Source organism: Daktulosphaira vitifoliae, unplaced genomic scaffold (assembly GCF_025091365.1).
Source record: "Daktulosphaira vitifoliae isolate Bord-2020 unplaced genomic scaffold, ASM2509136v1 Scaffold_4, whole genome shotgun sequence".
In the NCBI taxonomy this organism is placed as follows: Eukaryota; Metazoa; Arthropoda; class Insecta; order Hemiptera; family Phylloxeridae; genus Daktulosphaira; species Daktulosphaira vitifoliae.
Window position 1 is genome coordinate 3,556,605 of NW_026099575.1, and position 20,987 is coordinate 3,577,591.

The window sequence follows — 20,987 nt, forward strand, 5'->3', positions numbered from 1 at the left end:
GTATTAATTTTACCATGATGAATTTATTTAAAATTTTTTTTATGACTGTCACTATTTTTTTATTAAGTATCACTGGACCAATTTTTCTAAACAACACGACAAGATATCACAAATGATATCTAGTTGAAGACATTACACTCAAAAATTGAAAATTTTTTATTTGTTCTCCGTAAATGGTAAAAATTGACCGCAAAATGGTGAACTATAAACAGGGACCTCATTTGAGAGTGAGGGTCAGGGTGTGCGGTGCCCCCTTACTTAAAAAACAGTCCCAATGGATTGCAAAAATAATGCACCAATTTTTTATACATCAATTCAAATTTTAAAAGCATTGTATTATCATTGTTACATTAATCAGTTTACAAATATTCTGTTATCAATTAAATGAGTAAACAATAAATATATCATACTAAACTATTGATATTCGTACCGGACGCAAGATATTGATATTGATGTTCGTAACAGTATTTATCACAACTTTTTTACCGCGCAGTTAACAGCAATAATTGATAACGGTAATGAACTGATAAATATTAAATTCAACGATTACTACGACCCCGACTCTACGTTATATTATATAATATTAAAATAGTAAGTATTATTATAATTTATATTTATTACATATGTTGATTGTGATTTATAATCTATAGAAAAAATTAAAAGAAGAATAATTTACTTAAGTAGGTAGTATCTATTTTTATATTGATAAAATTTTCAAAATAGCCTACTTGAAATTTCGCACATCCAAAAAACTGAAATGACGTTCCTGTCTATAAATTGGTAAATTTAGACATTTTTAAAACTTTTTTCTTAGAATTGTCATAACACTTTAAAAACAATTTTTTTTTTTTGAGTAAATACAGTAAATACCTGTTCACATGGGGGCAAAATAGCAACTTTTTTATGAAAAGTTAACTTTTAAAAATGTTCCGAAAGTTTTCAATTTTATATTTTTAACTTTAAATTGCAATAACTTTTGAAAAAATGTATGAAAAAGCATACATTTTATTTTATAAACACTATATATATATCCCTTTTATCTGAAATACTTTTTTTTTTTAATCACACTATTTCTTGGTATACAGATAGGATTGAACATTTGAAACATGTATAAATAGTAGAAGTTTTTCAGCTTAACTTTTAAAAAATTTCCCGAAATACGGCGTTTTTTAAACACATTAAAGTTTATATTACGTACTATAAGTTACGAAAAAAAAAAAATTTGCCTCTACGACTTATCTTCTTTGCAGAAATAGTTGCTGTAGTTAAAAATCACACTATTGTTAAGTTAAATTTTTTATTTTTTCAATTGCCAAAACTTATTGAGAAATATATGTATTGATACAATTTTTTGTTGTACTAGGTATATACATTGTAATAAACCAAAAAAAAAGGAATAATTTTAAGGAGTAATTAATTTATTAATTCAATATAGTGAGAATAATAAATATTTAAAGGGATGAAATTATGGAATGGATTAATATTCGTATGTCGGGGTTGAATAATATGAGGCTCTGGGTGGCATGGATGTAGAGGAGTGGATAGAGGAAGAGGACGTCCAGGAGGCGTTGACCTCTATCCTCTTTACGGGTAAGGAAAGCTCACCAACCGGCCCAGCTGTGGTCCGGCTGTACGGTAGCGGCAAAGACCGTTACGCACGGATCGGGGTGCCTGTTAGAGACGCGGCTCCGTTGATTGGATTGGCACGACTGCACATATGCTGGTCGTCGTAAAGGTTGCGTGCCCTAGAGGACAAGGGGCCGCGATGCTTCAAGTGTCTGGAGCGGGGGCATGTCCAAGTTGCCTGCAAGGGCCCGGACCGATCCGGAGCATGCTTTGCATGTAAAGGATCGGGCCACCTGGCAAAAGATTGCCCCGAGAAAACGAAAAAGGCCTCAGGAAACCAGACCCTTTTGTTTTCAATGTTTGTGTGTTTTTCTTTTCTCAACCATACCAAAGTCCTACCCCCACCTCCACGTGGTGCGGCCTGAGCAACGGATCCCACCCTGGGATCCGTTTAACAGAGGCGGCCACGTCGTGTTGTGATACAACTCTTGATTAATTTCGAGCTGAGTCACAACACGGCGATGTGAGTTTTAATGCGACGTTGGACGTCCTGAAGCAATACCTCGAGGTAGTTTCAGGGCGTCCAACACTATGTAGACTGTAGTAAAAAAAAGGGTTGAATAATATTAAATATCCGTTTAAATTGTATAATTACACTGAGCATTATATAGTCAATATAATTTTTACGAAAACGATTCAATTTTTAAATAATACGACTTTATTACACAAATTATATTTCTGATTTTTATATGTACAGGATTCTAAACACTCTAAATTTTTTATTAGAAATATAATTTTATAATCTACCCTCATTTAATTTTTTATCTTTGTTGAATAAATACTTTTTATAAGAAAGTATATTTTATTGAGGGATTGAAACCAATATTTCATAAATCTTCCTTTAGCCTGGGCAAAACAAGATTCAAAAATATTTATATCTATGTAAAAATTTTATCAAGGCGGTATTGTGGTGGCCCAATATGTCCCTGAGCAAACGCCTTGAAAGGATGCGGCATAATAATCGTCAAACAAAAATATACACTAAAAATATATTTGTACGATTCTTTGTGCTGCTTGCCGGTGCGATGTTCGTTAAATCAAAAAACATTAAGCTCTAAAACTAGCTACCCAATAAGAAAAGTTCACGATAAATTTTTACTATTAAATAAAATTTTTATGGTTAGATTAGATTTATTATTAGTATAAAATAATTTTTAAAAAAGTTTAATGTTTAAAATATTTATTTATTTCTATTAATTATTGTTTAATGACCAAATAAACTTAAATTAAAAAATTCACCCTAAAAAAAAAAAAAAAAAAAACTAAAATGACGTCTCTGGTTCAAAGTCTTGTACTTAGATCTTGATCGTAAAATTATAAAAAAAATTACCAATTAAACAATATTTAGAGTAGTTTAACTATGTATTACAATTTTTTTAACACGAAAAAGCGTTTAAATTTTTCAAAAAAAAAATTTATTTAAAATCAAAATTTTGATATACTCTTCTTTTGACATATTCTATATTTAAATACATTTTTTATGATCCTAAAAGCAGTCTCCAGGTTAAAATAAATTTCAATACCAAAAATTTATTTTTAGTAAATATTTTTAATTTTAATACTAAAAATTTATTTTCATTTAAATACCTTTGATCAATATATGATAAAATTTTCAACAATTTCTGAACTATTGTAGTGCATAAGGAATTTCCCAATAATATTTTTATCATGTAAATTTTATTATGTTTTGTAATGAAGTATATAGTAGTTTATTTAAATTAAATTTCTCATTGTATGTGCATCACAGGCCCAATATAAACAAAATTATTGAGTAAATCTTATAATTAAAATTAAGGTAGTGTATAAAATTAAACTATTACTATTAATTTTATTATATTAAAATTAAGAATGGTTGATAACTTTAAACCGTAAGATAGATCATGTTTAAATATGTATATTTTTAAGTGCAAAACTGTTAAGTTTCCGAACCTCCCACACGAGTTATTATTATGTTAGGCAATTGTTGCTGGGCGACAATTGATTTAGGCGGGAAGAAAGAACGTAACAAATTATTATTATTATTCTAATTATTATCGTGCGCCCTGAATCATAGAGTGAAACCCGTCGCACAAGGTGTTCGATTCCAAAACATATAAGTGTGTAATATACTTACCGGTATCTTTAAAGTGAAAGTGGTATACTTTGCGGTATGCAACTCACAATTTATTAGACTAAATATTAACAATCTTCTTAATAATTCTTCATCTAACGACCGAACATAAGTGGTTATGTCATCACTGTTATTGTAGAAATCATCACATATTACCTTTTCTGAGATGGCAAAAATAATAAGTTTAAAAACGCGAGGTTACATTTACTATAAGACACGTAATTAATACTTCAGTTGACTACTAGTCTACAACGATGATGATAATACAGTAAAATAATACATTAAATGATTAAGTAACATTTATTAATTCTAAACTCCACAAAAGTATTAAAAAAACAATGATTCACTAAAGAAGGCATGGCACTTTGAAAACTAGTTCCGAACATTCAGATATTTAAATATAATGGTTCAATAAGTGTATAAAACGTTTGCATCGCTCACAATTTTTGTTATGATGCTGTCATTAATTTAAAATTATTAGTCTGATCAAAACCGCATACAAATAAATATTTGTTTGGATAGATTATTGGATACAGTGAATTATTGAAATCTAAAAACTTTGGAAAACACTGTATCCTTATCAATGTATTTTTAAATTTATACAAATTTGATAAAAACCATGATATTACTTTTAAAAGAACGATTATATGTTTAATTATTGAGTAATAGTCTTGTACCTTACAATTTCCTTTTTTTTAATATATTATTTTTATATAATAGATTATTATTTCATTTTAATTGTTGGTCAACTCCTTTGCAATATTGTTTTGTTTTAATATTAATTATTAATAAACCATTGTTAATATGGATATATTTCAATAATTTCACCCTTAAAATGCGCAAGATTTGAAAATGAATTTCAAAGTTCAAGGTGCTCTTTTAGACGGAATCCATACTGATTTTATTGTTGCACTTTTCGAGTAATTAAATTTACTTAATGTAATTTTACTATTATCTTTTTTTTTATAATTTTATGTGAATTGCACGAATAAAGCCTGTGAACTATTATTGTTATTGAAATATTTATAATTTTAATAATACATTACTTTGCTTTTTTGTAGGAATACAATTTTTATCATTGTCACTCAAAACTCAAAACTTGGTACATTTTATTTATATAAGCCTGAATGTTTATCAACTGATGATCAAGGATATGATATAAAGTAATTAATGTTATAAATAATTGATGGTAAAATTTTTAATTATCTTCGAATAATTTTTATTAGAGTCAGCCCGATTTAGTGGGTAGGTAAAATTGTTTTGGCATACAGGACCCCTAGGGAGCCAACGAGATATTTCTTTGACTTTCTCATCTCTGGTAAAAGCTAGCCATAATACCTTTATTGATCTAGCCAAGAACCATCTTTGACTCTCTAACATGTAAAAGAAACCCTCTATAACATGTTAACGTCAGGATATAGAAGGATGTAAAAATAATCATTATTTTGAATAATTTTTATTTAATATTACTGAATTGCTAAAAACTGTTTTTAATATTCTTGTCCCATTTTCAATAATATTTTTTATAATATAAAGAGATTAATAAAAATTAATCTCTTGTGGCTAATACTATTTAAAATAAAAAATATTTTTAATTTTAAAATAAAATCTTATGATTTATTGTTTTTAGTTGAAGTATCAATATTCCTATATAAAGCTACCAAAAATTCTGTTTATGTGATATCTTTTAGAATAAAAAATTATAAATTCCTTAAATTTATTTCGTATAATAAATATTTGTTCAAATATGATCAATATTTATAAAAATCTCATGAAACTGTAAGGTAAAATTTAAAATAGTTAAATTGTAGTTTTTAGTATTTTAATTTATATTATTAATGTCTAAAATCATCTTGTTGCCAATATTTATCTAGACTTTTCGCGTGTAAAAAAAATACTAGTATTGAGTTTCAATGAACAAATAATAAATTCCATATTTTTAGCTCAAAAATGACAAAATTAATCAAAAAATCTAATTGAAATTTAGTTGATTATCTTTCATATACATAATGTAATGATTAATAAATCTATTTATAATCTGTACACAGTGTTTTAAAATTAAAAGTATTAATTAAAAAATAAAATATTGTGTATACGTATTTTTGGAACAATAATACTATCATTAGCGTTAAACACAAGGTTCAAAAAAGTTATACTAACGTGGGTACCAGGACACAACAGTGTCACTGGAAATGAAAATGCTGACTTTCTAGCCAGGAAAGGAGCAGAAAACACCTATGTTGGACCAGAACCAGTGATAGGACTCACTGAGCAATTGCTCAAAGCGCTACCAAAGAATTGGTGCAAAGAATAACACAGGAAAATGTGGAAGTACTTGGTAATACCTAGACAATCTAAAATGTTTATCAAGACCCCTGGTCTACTGTTGGGTGATCTTAATAGCATGACTAGACATCAAATAAACACCTTGACTGGTCTACTGACAGGACGTGTTCACCTGCTTAAACATCTTAACACAATGGGGGTAACGGAATCTCCATTGTGCAGGAAGTGTGGAGTAGAAGAGGAAGACTCATTTTACATTATATGTGAATGTGAAGCCTTATCCACACTAAGATAAAACTACTTGAGTAAACCTTTCCTGAAAAAGAAGATATTAAAAACCTAAAACCCAAAGAGATACTTAATTTCGCCGGAAAGACAGAACTCTTTGGTCATCTATAGGGGTGACTTTATGGTTGGTATAATGTAACAACTCTTCGGTGATAATACTTAGATGGGTAAACCAAACCAAGACAATTCGGTATGAGGTGCGCACAATGGACTGTAAAAACATTTATTACTATGTTCTTACCACTTATATTACACACGTTTTATTTCTATTTATTTAATTCGTAATACATATTAATTAGTATAGAGGGAGATGCTGATGTGACAATTCTACTCATCTGTAGCCCGGAGCTACTGACGTCGAACTAACAAAGGGCAGTTGTGTTTGAGTGGCCGTTATAGACATAGTTTTCAATATTATTACTTTCGTCTTATTTATATTATTTATAACTTAACTTGTTTTATTCAACGACCCGTCTATCACCAATTGTCATCATAGCCAACCGACTCCGTCTCACTTGGATATACCTACTAACCAACTGTACTAGGATTCAGGTCAGACGTATTGTACATTACATATAACTTATATTTACTAAACATCTAAAATATAACTTTACTTTGTCGTTGACATAAAACAATAGTCTAATTTTATTTAATAATCTATCCTCTGTAACTAAGGTACACGATTGCCGCCTGTGTCTCCTTCAGGCAATTAAAACTCATTTAAGGAGATAGGGACGATATTTGGGCAGACGTCGGGTAGCTTCCGATTCTTGGTTTTGACCAAGATCCTCAACTATTAAACAAGCCCCTAACAGGACCAACAGGTCTGAGTACATGGGCATTATGTCCACCTCAATAATAACTAAAACTAGCGTTAAACACATACTGACATATAGTGTTTTAAAATAATAAAATAATTGAGGATAAAAAATAAACATATTATAAGTTTAATTTATTTTATAAAAAACTTATTTGTTTGTTAAAAAATCAATGTTTTGATTATATTTCAGAGTACTATTTGGATGTGAAGATGAAAATCTTACTGCAGGTGTAGCAAGTTTATTGCGAGCTTTAAATATAGATCGCAGAGTTATTATTTGTTTAATGTTAGAAAACTCTAACTTCCGAACTATAAGAGCTATTCAAGAAATTATTTCCAATTTAATTTAAAATAAAAAAATGCCATTGTATGGGCAAGTGGTGATTGGGCCACCTGGTAGTGGCAAAACCACCTACTGTAACGAGATGAGTAAATACTTAACAGAATTAGGCAGACAAGTTGCAATAGTAAATATAGGTAACATAATCATTTTTAATAACTAATGAGGTAAATTAATTAATTATTTTTTTATTTTTTACTAGATCCAGCTAATGATACTTTGTGTTATGAAGCAGCAGTTGATGTTTCAGACCTTATTACTGTTGAAGACGTCATGGAATATGTAAAATTAGGACCAAATGGCTCTTTAATTTATTGTATTGAATTTTTGGAAAAACGACTTGACTGGCTTTTGGAAAAACTCAAGAATTATTCTAATTATTATATATTATTTGACTGTCCAGGACAGGTAAAACAAAATTATACTAATCTGTGTATTAAAATTTAAAATTCTGTTTTATTAGATAGAAATATATACTCATCATAATTCAATGAAGAATATTATGTTGGCAATAAAAAATGAATTGGATTTAAGATTATGCTGTGTTCAGCTTATTGATGGACATTATTGTAGTGATCCTGGTATGTAAACATTTTCCAGTTTCCAACAATTACATCTACTTACTTAAAAGATTAAATACAAAATAGTTATTTATTTATTTAGTTTAATATTTATTAATATAGTGTAAATTTTAAATTAATATTATTAATATTGAATTTTAGTTTTGATAAAATTATTTTGAAGATATTTTTTATTGTACTTAAAAAAGCTAATATTTCTTGAAGATAATAAAAATCACTTTGTCACTAATAAATATATTATATAAGAACAAAAATTATATTAAATCATTCTGTATCAAAATTAAAAGTACATTTTAAATGTATTCATGGCTTAATATTTTTTTAATTTGTGAAGCTTTTCTTTATAGGTCAATGAAATTAACTAAGGTCATCTGAAATGAACCATTTTTTTCTGTAATTTTTTTTTTTTTTTTTGAGAAAATTTAACTTTGTGGAAATACAAAATTTTTTATCCTTTTTAGGCAAATATTTATCAGCACTCTTAATGTGTACATCTACAATGTATCAAATGGAATTACCCCATGTAAATATATTATCTAAAATTGATATTGCTGTTAAACATAGATCAAAATTATTATTTAATTTGGATTATTACACTGAAGTTTTAAGTCTTGATGAACTGTTAAACGCATTGCAAAATGATCCTTTAACTGCCAGGTAAATAACTTCAATTTATTTCTTTAAATTGTTTAAATTTTTACTTATTTTAACAGATATCATCGTCTTAATGAAGCTATTGTTAGTTTAATAGAAGGTCAAAACATTGTTTCATTTATTCCATTAAATGTTAGAGATAAAAGAACCATGGAATTAGCCAGGAAAAATATTGATAAAGCTAATGGCTATGTATTTAATTCACAAGAAAATAAAAGTGCAGAAATGTTAAATTCAGTTATGCAGCTAGATGTAAATGATTTTTCATTTGATATTTTAGAAAATGTACCTAATATTGACTCTCTAGATACATAATAAATTAAATATAAATCAAATGTGTAAAAAAATAGATAGTAATTAAAATAAATATTTAATATATATTAAACATAACTAAATAAAATTTTCATATGTACAAAAAAAAAATTAACTATCAATTAACAAAAATCCTGAACCATTAAATTAATAAATTACCATGATAGGAATATAAAATAAAAATTTACAAATTAAATTCTATATTGTAACCACTATAGTACATAGATAGTATAATTATATTTTATACAAGTATTTAAACAAAAAATGTTTTTCAATGTTAGGAATTTTATACCTTTTTAAAAAATATAAAAGTTTATAAATATGGAAATTTATATCTATTAAAAATATTAAATTGTTCAAGATACTATATACTAAATTTATATGAAATTTTATAGTATTTAAAATAAATTTGTATAATGATAAAATAATTTTATTTAAACATTTTTAGAATGTAATATATAATTCATAAAAGTGATGCAAATGTTTACATTGTATTAACATGTATAAATATTAACAAAAACTTGTTTACTCATCTAAGTTTGTTTATTAACAGCATTACATTAATTATCTTGATTATTTAAAAATTAAATATAATTCATTGATAATGCTTTTTCGTATTCTTCTTCTCTTATGTTATTGTCATCTGTATTATTGATACGGAACCCTAATAATTCAGAAACAGAATCTGATAATGAAGTTTTAGCTTCCTTAAGTTGTTCATAAATGCTATATGCAGTAGTCAAAGCTTGGTCCAAGTTTATTCTTTCAGACAAATTATTAACATGCTAGTAAATTCATATTTTATTAGTTTTCTAGAATTAATATTTATAATAAAATAAAAGTTCTACATACCTTAAGGATTTCAGTAAGTCCATAATTTTCATTAATTATTGTTTCTCTCTCATTATCTAAAATAGCTACACATATAAGTAAATGGAAATTGGAGCATGGCATATCAGTCCACAATACTTCCCATAATTGCATAATATCAGAGTAAACAAACTCTCTTTTAAATAATACTAATAGCCATCTAAAACAAAAATACATATTGCTGGAATCCATCTTTTTTAAATGGCTCTCTAATTCAGGTGATACAGTTGACAACAAATAATGTAAATCATTTAACTGCTTTTTCATCCCAGTTTGTTTTAGTTCAAAGTTGGTATTCTGAAATTATAATATAAAATCTGTTATAATAAACTTGAATTTTGAAATGGAATATTTTTCTCCAAAATCTAACAAATAATTTATTTTTATTGACTTAGTAAAAAAAAAAAATAGCTATTTAGTAAATGTAAATAACTATTATTAGCTTTTCATTTATAACAAATTAATTATTATTGAATAGAAGATAGATGTACATGTTCAGTTAAATTTTTAATTTATATTTATTTATAAAATTTATTTGCTTAAAATAAAATAAATTAAATCAATATAATTGTTACCTTATAACAAAAATCAAACTTTTCAAAGACTAAAATAGTTTTTAATTTTAATTTCAAAATTATTTTTTGAAAAATTAAAAATAAATAATTTTTTTTTTAACGCTTTAAATTCATTAAGGACTATAGCGGCCTCCTCTAAAGGAGGAGGTTTCTTAACCATTGATACTCCAGGATGGGTGGTTAGTCCATTGCCAGAAACAGAAATGGAGATTCCAATTACCATATTGATCTCTCATTTAGCAAATGAAGTCGCCCATGAAGAAGTTTTAAACCTTGGTTTAAGGCAATGAGGCCAAACGAGGCAGTGCATGTCGAGCACTGCCGCGTTCCTGACTCAGCCACACCATCTTTCTAAAAATAAATTATACTAAGTTTAAATCTTAATTTTATTTGTTACTTACAACTCTATTCATGAATCCCACAAAACACCAAAATGATTCAACTTCATCACTATTCATAATAACTAAAATAGGAGATAATAAATCACTCATGCCTTGAACATAGCCAAGATCAAAATTATACATAACATAAGTCATCAATACATTATGTAATTTAACCAAATTATCATTTCTATCTCCAGCATAAAAATCAAGTGTACGATCAGTTCTATAAACATCTTTATCTATTAAAAAAAAAAAATGAAGTGTTAGAATTCATCCTTTTAATCTTATTATGAAATATAACATTGAAAAATGCTATAAAATGCATTGAAAAATAACCAATGCTCGAAAATTACTTCACAACCCCGACTTTCAAAAAAAAATTTAATGAAAGAGCTCAACGATTTTATTCTAAGAAAATTATTTGTGATGATGGACTACACCACATGGTAGTAGGGGCTTAATATCTCACAAAACACTAAGGCGCCGATTTAAAAAAGTGCCTCAGATCTTCCTGTACCGCAGAGTTTCCTCTGTTGCATGTGTTCAGCCGATTCTTTATGGCACATAAGTGACTTGTCAAATGCCTGGATGAGACCCCATGCCTCCCAGCTTCTTAACATTAGGTCCACCATGGACCCGACTTGAAACATAGACCCCAGTTGGGACTCTAAAGAGTACCTCTCCTAGACCCCTTGTCTCAAACCAGAAGAGGGTGTGCAGAGCGTAGCTTGCCTCTCCCGGGTGATCCTGACTGCTCGCACATCAGCATATCTACTTTACAGATACTGTCAAGGTATTTGTTAAAGTAGCTGTAGCCGGACATCACTTGTGTGAGACGATAAGTATCTCAATGTGAGTCCAGTCCTATCACCTGTCCAGGTGGTCAGGTTTGATAACACATAGCCTATAACTTCATAACACAATTTTAATAATATTGTTAAGTGTTAAAATTGTATCATTATTCTATTATTGTGATGACATCAGAATTAAATGTCATCTGCATACTTATTAGATTTTACTATTGATCCTTTTTAAATTTTAATAATTAACTGTTTACTATACTTTTATTATGTTGTGAAGTAATACTTTTTATGTATAATACTTATCTTAGTTGGATATTACTATCAGAACCTATGGTTTACCCATAAGGGACTAATGTGCCATAGGTGCATGAGGGTTACAGGGCCCCAGCTAGGCTGAGTCTAGTATTTAAATGTTAATATCTCCAAAAATAATTTTTTTTAAACATTTACTATAGATGAATGTTGTTAATTAAGAAAAGTAAAGGACATTTTCTACAATATATCAAAATACACATAAATTTTATTCAATTTTATAAAAATTAGCTTTTTGTATCTTATACAACAATTTAAATTTATGTAATAACTAGCTGACATAGTAAAGATCACATTATCACATTAGGTTTTGTTGAATAATACACAAAAACAAAATAGTGAGAAATGAGAACTATGTCAAAAATATCGGACACTTATTAAATCATACTAAGTATACAGGAAAACAACAGTGCATACCAACTTATTCTAAAGATTTTTTTCACTGACAAACTGGTTCCTCTTTTTATGTTTAAATAAATAGACTACATATTCTCTATTAGAAACAATTTAAAACGGTTTAAATTGCAAGATCTTAAGCCTGACCACAGTTAATTATGTTAAATATTATACAATTTTATTTACTTAACCCTTAGATTTTGAAAAACCAAAGTTTTATTTAGATTCATTAAATAGAAAAAAAAGTATTAATGCATACCAATAAGGCTTTTCCTATCTCTATACATGTTGAATCTTGACATTTGATCTGAGGACATATTCATCCATTGAACTTTCATTCTTTCATATTCTACTTTCTTTTGTTCATCAATATATGTACGTTGTTCTCGGGTAGAATTCCAAGGATAATATTCAAGTAAAAATTTCCATACAACTCGTCTCAGAGAATGTTCAACTCCCTTCACGAAAAGCAAAATTCATTTAAATAAATGTAACATGCAATATATTGGAAATACCATTATTTTATTACAATAAAATAACTGCATTTTAACAAATAAGCAATTATATAAATAAAAATACATACCCCATAAAAAATTATACTTTTTATTTCATCTGAATTTATAATGCGCCCCTCTTCATCCATAGATTCATAAAATTTTGTTTGATTCAAAGGCATTTTTCGAGGTTTAATTGAAGGTCTTGGAGGTAAAATTGATGTTGGATGTTCAAGCATAGTATATTCATCATCTTCTTCAGCTCTATTTAACAGTTCTGCTACTTCTTGATCAGGACGAGTATCAGGAGTACGAGTTACTAAACAATTAAATTTTACATTAATCTATACAAAAACAATTTGTAGTGAAATTATTAAACAAAATTACTTTAAAATCTTCTAGAGAAACACTAAATTATTAGTTTTGAACCAAAAAAATTTTTTTTACATATTAAATTTTATATTTATCAACTAAAGGTGCTAAATATGATTTATTAATAGTTCTATAAAACTAATACTATACATTCTTTTTACTATAAAAATTAATGTTAAATGTAAGATTAAATTTGATAATTTAACATTTTTCTCAAAAAATTAATCTTTAAGATCTCATTTTTGATTCAACAAAATTTCAATAAAATTCTGATAATACATGTAATTTTCCTAACTATTTTATTTAATGAATACTTACAAAGTACATCACTTATTTTTGCAAAAGTCTCGTAAGTTTTTTCAACTGGATTATTTTGAAATCCACTAATAAAACTCCAAACTGTACTAGTAGGAGGTTGATCAGGAAAAATTTTTAATTCTTTAATTGATTGACATAATGGATCAGAGTCTTGTCTTTCCCCCAAAACTAACATCACACCAGTAGGCCTATGATGACGTATTTCTCTAAAAATAAATTGTATAAAATTTATACTATTTATATTTAAAACATCAAAAATAATTTAAAATACAATTAATTAGATTAATTACTTTTCAGTGTAAAGAAGAGTTTTTAAAGCTGTAATAAAATCATTTATTGGTGAACTTTCAAATAAAAATGTAACAAGAGAACCATTTGTTTGTAGTATAGATATTTGATGTTTCTTATGCTTTTTTAATTTATAACTCTTCAATGTAGCCAAATTGATTTTAATATCAATATTATGATCATCTATAAAAATTAACTAGTTAAAATGTTTAATTTAGTAGGTAGAATATTAAATTTATTTATTATTAAGCCAACTAAAAGAAAAGCCTATTCTAAATAGTAGACATGAATGAAAACTAGAAATGCCTGTATAATTACATACCAAACTGTAAACTTTGGGAATGGGTAACATTTCAATTCCTTAATTATAAAAGCTAAAGTAAAACATATTAGCAAATCTATTCACAGTTAACACACATAAAAATAAAATTCAAATATAATTGCTCTCGTACTAAGGAAATGTAATAATAATAAGAAAAATTGACATTACACCATAATACATTAGTTTAAATAAGTTCCTCTGAACTTGTTTTATTAATATTAATTTCTTTATTTAAAACACCTACTCAAGTTTTTTTCTTGATTTTTAAATCCTGTGTCAACTATATTCCATTCATCGACATCAGGTACTATGGACATTTCTGTAGGTTTCCATTCTATGAACTTATCAGTCTTCTAAAATACAATAATTTTAATTAATTTTTTTTTTCTAATAATTAACAATAATAATATATGTTTACTTTTTATAACTTAGGTACTTATACTTTATATGTATAAATTATATACAAATAATAAGGAAACTTACATATTTCATTATTTTGAGTATTCCTGTATAGTGTGTTTCTGCATTTTTGTGTCGTTTGGATCCTTTGTGAAGTTTACTTAAACTTTTTATTGCAACACCTTGTTGTACAAAATACTCCTAAAAAATTAAAAAATATTATAGATATATCAATGTTTACTATAATAATTTAAGTTTTATAAACATACTGTGCCAAATTCTTCATCTGATGCTGTAGAAACAGATCCAGTATATGTAGAATTCATATTAGTAATATTGGATTCATACAATACTATCTGTCCAGATGTACCTATGAAATATTTTACAAAAATTAATTTTTTTATTAATAAAATAAAGAAATTAAGTACATTTAAATAAACCTATAATTGCTATTCTAAAATCTTTACCTAAAATAAATTACCTGTGACATCATTTTGTTTTTTTTCTATTACAGAAGAACTTGAAGCCATTGTTTCCATTTTTCTCATTAAAAATAAAATACCTTTTAACAAATTAGACCTTTCTTTTTTATCTTGGTCATCTTTAGCCACTAAATTATCTACACGATTCATTAAGTGGCATAGTTTTGCATCTACTATTCTATATTGTTCACTAAACCTATCTCCCTCAATTTTATCTATCATTGCATTGATAAATTGTAGCTTTTTAACACAAACTTTTATTTCATTCTTCACATCAACTTCTGCATTTCTATTTGTCTCCATCATTTGTTTACCTTCTATTTCAATCTTTAACAAACCTTTCAGAACATGTCTCATTTCATTAATATCATCTAAAGCTGTTATACCTCGAGTTTTCAACTCGTACATCAATTCTTCCTTTTCCAATTTATTAACATCCATTTTTTTAAAAATTACTAAACACAAATTTAATTATTTTATGAATTACATCTGTAATGCTAGCTGTAAGACATGATGTCCTTGGCATAATAAGGTTTTGTAAAACCAGTTGTTATGACTAAATGTTAGTGTCAACACTATGTAATTCGTACTACGCACCGGTATCCCTACTTAATGGTGTTTACAATGTATGGAATGTTTCCATCAATTGAATTACTTTATAATCATTCATAATTTTTTACCTGATCTTAACAATATAGAGGATCCTGTATGTAAAATAAAATAAATTATTGATAAAGGACATGACACATTGTAATTAATTTTACAAAAATAAAACGACTGTAAAAATGTTTAAAAAACTAGCGAAATCACACGAAAGAAAAATTATTTTACTATCATTTCTCAAAATATAATTGATAAGACGTTCACAACGGCCATACTCTATAATAAATTACTCTTCTCGTTATTTGTTCAGGTATACCGTTTCTACAACACTTAAGAATTTAGAATTTAGTCGTTACTCTTGATAAATCAAGTGCAGCTATGTTTAATTCTTATGTTACTCAAAATTAAGATAGCATACAATACATATGTAGTATGATTTGATTTACTTAGTCTATATTAAACAAATTCTCAGGGCTATAAATTACTTTAATACATAATGTTTAAAATTTTATAGACTGTTTTTAGACTTATGTATAAAAAGGTCCCAAAAATTATATAGAACTCATTATTGTCTTTGGATCCAGAATTTTATTTGAAATCTGTAAATTATTAAATTTTGCCTATATTTGCATCTAATATCTATTATTATAACTTACAATTAATTATAGATAAATATTTGCAATTATTATACATCATCAGAGGAGTATCCAGGGATTAAAAGAACTGAGCCTCTCAATTGGCGTACAAAATCAATATTTTAGATCAAAAATTTACAAAAATTAAGTTACCAAGTTATTTTTTGTTATTAACCCTTACATAATTCGGTAGGAGGTGCGCACAATGGACCTATAGGCCTGAGTGCATTGGCAGTTTTTACTCACCTCTATAACAACTAAAACTGAAAATTTTGCCTCGCACATTGAAAAATCAAGAGTATATTAGTGTATATCATACCTCAACTTTTAGAGCTACATGCAGGTATAGTTTTCAATATATGTGTCGTTTTTTCAAATTTTAATTTATAGCTTAACAACATAATTGAAAGTCGATGAAACCTGCAAAGTTAAACATTTAAACTAAAATTGAATAAAAATTAAAAAAATGTTTCTATTAAACTTTAGTAGATAAAAGGTCAAAAAATTGAATATTGATCACATAAAGATAGAGGAGAAAATGAGTAACACATGAAACTAATTATTCACGTATCAATAAGACAATAGATTGTTGCTCTGTTTTCATTTCTAAAGATATATACGTTAATTTAAAAGTCATCATTTAAAAATTTAACGTATCGGAAAATATTTTGTTTTTTTTTTTTAGTGTTACACATTTATTATACAAGATGATTTTTCAATCATAACCCACTCAATTACTTACAAAATAAAAAAATTTCAAAAATAGTAGAAATTTTTATTAATAGTAAATGATATTTAAATTTTTAACTTAACTTTATTAATTTACTAGATAAGTTTCAAATTTTTAAGTTTATATACGTGTATAATACATGATTACAAATAGAGGTTGCTAATAAATTTTTATGACGTCGCTATCACAGATATAAAGCGTTTATGTCAATTATGACTTTATCAATAGATATGCTCTTTATATTGTCAGTTTATATATGCCATTTACTATTTATAAAATCAAAATAATACTTTTAACAATTTTTTTTAATTTAAAATATGTGTTCTCATTTGGAAAAAGAAAGTTGACAAAAGGTTAGTTGATAATAAAGAATTAGCATAAGGGATAAACATAAAAAATATTAGATATCTAACAATTCAAGAATATTATGTAACTAAAAGTAACCAAAACAAATTTGGGATGTCGTGACCCAGTCGCTAACGCGACAGTGTTTAACGCGCACTACCTCGGGTTCGAAACTCGGTCACGGACAGTCTAACTACCCGTCCCTAAGTAGAGTATCAATGGTTTAGTAACCTCCACTTTTGAGGGAGGTCGCTATGGCTTTTAATGGGCTTATAAAACATTAAAAAAAAAATTACCTCAAATATAGATGGGTTGTTCAGTATGTTATCTTGTAACTTTTAATAACATTTTGCGGTAAGTTTTAGCTTGGACGCGAAGATGAGATGATATTAATTATACCATTATGCGTTTATTTTTTTTTTTTTGTCTTTATTACTACTTTTTTTAGCTCTTATTGAACCGATTTTTCTCAACGATAGGTCAAAATCGTATCTAGTTAAAGATATTACCCTTAAAAATTGAAATTTTTTCCCTCAATTCCCATAAATGATGGAAATCCCCTAAAAAATTACGATTTTTATAATAGGTAAATTTCGACATTTTTTTTTAATTTCCATAATTTATTGAAAAATAAACGAATCAAAAAAATATTTTTTTATTGAAACTAAAGATATTACTCTATTATTTGATGTAATTTTTTTGAAATTTTGACCCTTTACCTGCTCACAGGTCGAATTCAAAATAGATACTTATTCAATTTAAGTTTTGAAAAATTTCCGGAAATGCTGTGTCCTTTAAACATATGTCAAATTAAATTTATGTTACATACTATAAATAAAAATAAAAAATGTATTCCAACGCCTATCTTCTATGGGCATATGACCGTTGAAATTGAAAAAAAATGTAATTTACATGTAAAAAATCACATTCTATCGTGATGTTATTTTTATACTTAAAACTGCCATAACTTTTTAAAAATGAACGTACCAAAATAATTTTTTTGTATAAACCTTACGTATCTCCCTTTCGTTGATATAAATTTTTTGAAAATTTGACCCATTACCTGCCCGGTGGTCTCAGCTTAGTTCAAATTCTGCAAAAAGTTTGGAGCGACCATTGTTTCACATTTAAATTAGTAGTCCAATTCACTAAAGGTGTATAGTGTGCAAGCAATAATTATTGCTTTATTATTATTTATTATTCATGTTACAAGTATAATTGTAACATGAATAATAAATAAACCTTAAATAATTTGTTAGAGGAATTTCATTGTGACTAATTATTGAGCCTCGAACATACAAATTTTTATCTACCCCAATAAAATAATTTTGGCTTAAAAAAGAAAATAATACAATAAAACCTTATGAACTCATCAAATTGGTGATTTGAGTGAAGCATTCCTATTTCAGATTATACTAGACTATGACAAACACTTGACCGGCTCATCATTTTACACAAACCCTCTATTAAACTAATTATATAATTTAAAATTATAATATTAAAAACTAATTACTTAAATTTTTAAAGAATGTCATTTAAAATTTTCTTTTTTTTTACATTTTTATCATATATAAAACGTATTTTTTTTTTAACTTTATTGCTAGTTTGTAGGCTTTTAATATTATTTTATCCGATAAAAATAAAAATAATACTTTATAGTCAAGTCATTGCACATATGAAATCATAAAAACTAACTTCAAATCAAGTGATAACTGATAACAGAAGATTGGACTATCTAGGGTTAATGTAAACAGAGTGTCTTAAAAATTGGTTAATTTAACAAAAGTTATTGAAAAAAAATATTTATGTTATCAAATACAATGTTATTTTCATGACAGAAATTTGAATTTTTACTGTTTTACAGATTACATTTAAATGACCCGATATCGCTTTAGCCAGTATATTATACTGGCTAAAATACTTATACTGAGTATAAGTACTTTTCTACCGGTCCTGTTTGGTACTGAAAATTTGGACCGAAACAAATGTCTAAGTCGCCTCCCCCTTAAATGACGAAATTGAGCACCCCTTTGTCATCATAACTTGGAGTATTCAATCAGCACCATAGTTAAATATAATAAATCATTTTTACCTGTCAATTAATATTTTGAAATAATATTTTATCCCCTAATTTTTTTTTATAAATTACCTTTAACTATTTAACTACCTTTTAAATTTTGTACACTTAAAGCTGTTTCAAAGATAAATACATAGGAGAGTGAAAAATTTATATTTGCCGGCATAGTAATTTTTTCAAAATTGTGGCCTATGTTAATTATCATCAATTTGTATCATACTCGTTATATTAAAAAATTGCAAGTTAAAACGATTAAATATTGCCTGCCAAATGAAATTTTGAACACCCCTAGACCTTCTATCAAAAAAATCCTATGTATATTAAAAGTAAAGATTTAAATTAAAAAGATAATAAAATATTAATTTTTTCTTATTGTACTTTATTAATTTTGCTACTCTGAAGTATTCCTTTAATTTTTATTAGAGAAAAAAAATATTTTTTAAGTCGTTTTCTTTACTATTCTAAACATGTCTTATATTATTACATAAATTATTTATATATATTTTGCTTGGTTTGTTAGTTCAATGACACGCAATCTAGATAAATAAAAACTTAAACTGCCCCACTTTCAAACGGTGCCCGTGTAAAAAAATCATGAAATAGTTCAATAGTTAATGATAAAAATTAATAAATATTTTATTTTTTATCTGCAAATAATACAAAAAAAAATAGGTGATGGTCAGTAGCGTTTTAATAACTTTTTATATAGGGAAGGAAATTAAAAATAATTTCTGAATGAAACTGTATATTATTGATCACTTGTGGCTAATATTATAATAACATAGTGAAAAAAACTTCCTAAAATCAATGGATTGATAATTTTAATATAAATTTTAACGCAAACTATTGATACTAAGACAAATTTCATCAATATAAAAATATTTTCCTTGATTTAAATGTTTAAATTATAAAATAATTGTTTTATTTCTAAGATAAAAAGGCATAATTATAGTCTTCTATCTAAAAGGGCATCCGTAGAAATTATTCATGAGGAGTAAAACATATTATTAAATATTTAATTTTACTGTCCACTTAACAGATCCAGCGTTAATAAAGGGTGACCGGTTGATTAACCACTTTTTTTTTTGGAAGTTTTGCCATAGACGCAATAAAAAGCAGCTTGAAACTTTCAAATAACGACATAAAAAATTAAAAAGTTATACACGTTGTCGTATAAACACATAATGTTTTTTAAGGTAGGGAGAAAATACAATTATTATCTTCAAACATGTTATTCTATAGGCGACTATAGGCTTTATAGAAAAAAAATATTAATAAAAGATTTTTTAGTAGTTTTATGTTTTTTTTTTTAAATTAAATGTCTACAAATTTGATAAATGAAAATCAAACCAAGGGGACAACTGCCCTCTTTGTCTCCCTTTACGGACGTCTATGTCTATCTAAGAAAGAAAATATATTATATGAGAATATTAAAGGAAATTGAATAGTTGATGAAATCATCTAAAATTTTACTTAAAAATTACATTTTAGCTTCGATGCGAAGCTGAGAAGGTATTGGTTTTACTATGATGTGTTTTTTTTTTTTTTTTTTTTTTTTTTTTTTTT

The 20,987-nt window shown here is 26.6% G+C and overlaps 4 protein-coding genes across 8 annotated transcripts in view; 2 read left to right on the forward strand and 2 right to left on the reverse strand.

The window, feature by feature from the left end:
- The window catches only part of LOC126905169 (mucin-17-like), a 33,765-nt gene extending 29,759 nt beyond the window's left edge, over positions 1-4,006 (reverse strand). Inside the window, exon 1 of the mRNA XM_050684636.1 lies at positions 3,740-4,006. The gene's annotated coding sequence lies outside the window, so the exon portion shown is untranslated. The remainder of the gene's footprint in view (positions 1-3,739) is intronic.
- Positions 499-9,804, forward strand: LOC126905174 (GPN-loop GTPase 2). 3 transcript variants are annotated; one of them, XM_050684650.1, is made up of 7 exons: positions 499-591; positions 4,798-4,899; positions 7,321-7,607; positions 7,673-7,878; positions 7,934-8,051; positions 8,513-8,708; positions 8,765-9,804. In XM_050684650.1, exons 3-7 carry the CDS (start codon positions 7,490-7,492, stop codon positions 9,018-9,020), a joined length of 894 nt encoding a protein of 297 aa, XP_050540607.1. In that variant the 5' UTR covers positions 499-591; positions 4,798-4,899; positions 7,321-7,489; the 3' UTR covers positions 9,021-9,804. The 3 variants fall into 3 exon arrangements, with proteins under 3 accessions (XP_050540607.1, XP_050540606.1, XP_050540605.1); XM_050684649.1 differs by lacking the exon at positions 499-591 and adding an exon at positions 4,385-4,675; XM_050684648.1 differs by lacking the exon at positions 499-591 and adding an exon at positions 4,385-4,656.
- On the forward strand, positions 4,589-7,480 carry LOC126903923 (proteasome assembly chaperone 3-like). Its single transcript, XM_050682498.1, has 3 exons — positions 4,589-4,656; positions 4,798-4,899; positions 7,321-7,480. Exons 1-3 carry the CDS (start codon positions 4,589-4,591, stop codon positions 7,478-7,480), a joined length of 330 nt encoding a protein of 109 aa, XP_050538455.1.
- On the reverse strand, positions 9,063-16,689 carry LOC126905170 (TBC1 domain family member 15). Of its 3 annotated transcripts, none has more exons than XM_050684639.1 (11): positions 16,589-16,689; positions 14,819-14,919; positions 14,634-14,750; positions 14,395-14,503; positions 13,831-14,011; positions 13,541-13,746; positions 12,940-13,169; positions 12,616-12,814; positions 10,864-11,084; positions 9,870-10,184; positions 9,063-9,802 (listed from the first exon to the last, which is right to left on the reverse strand). In XM_050684639.1, exons 2-11 carry the CDS (start codon positions 14,873-14,875, stop codon positions 9,602-9,604), a joined length of 1,836 nt encoding a protein of 611 aa, XP_050540596.1. In that variant the 5' UTR covers positions 14,876-14,919; positions 16,589-16,689; the 3' UTR covers positions 9,063-9,601. The 3 variants fall into 3 exon arrangements, with proteins under 3 accessions (XP_050540596.1, XP_050540595.1, XP_050540594.1); XM_050684638.1 differs by lacking the exon at positions 16,589-16,689 and adding an exon at positions 15,712-15,873; XM_050684637.1 differs by lacking the exon at positions 16,589-16,689 and adding an exon at positions 15,031-15,664.
- Positions 16,690-20,987: the final 4,298 nt, after the last annotated feature.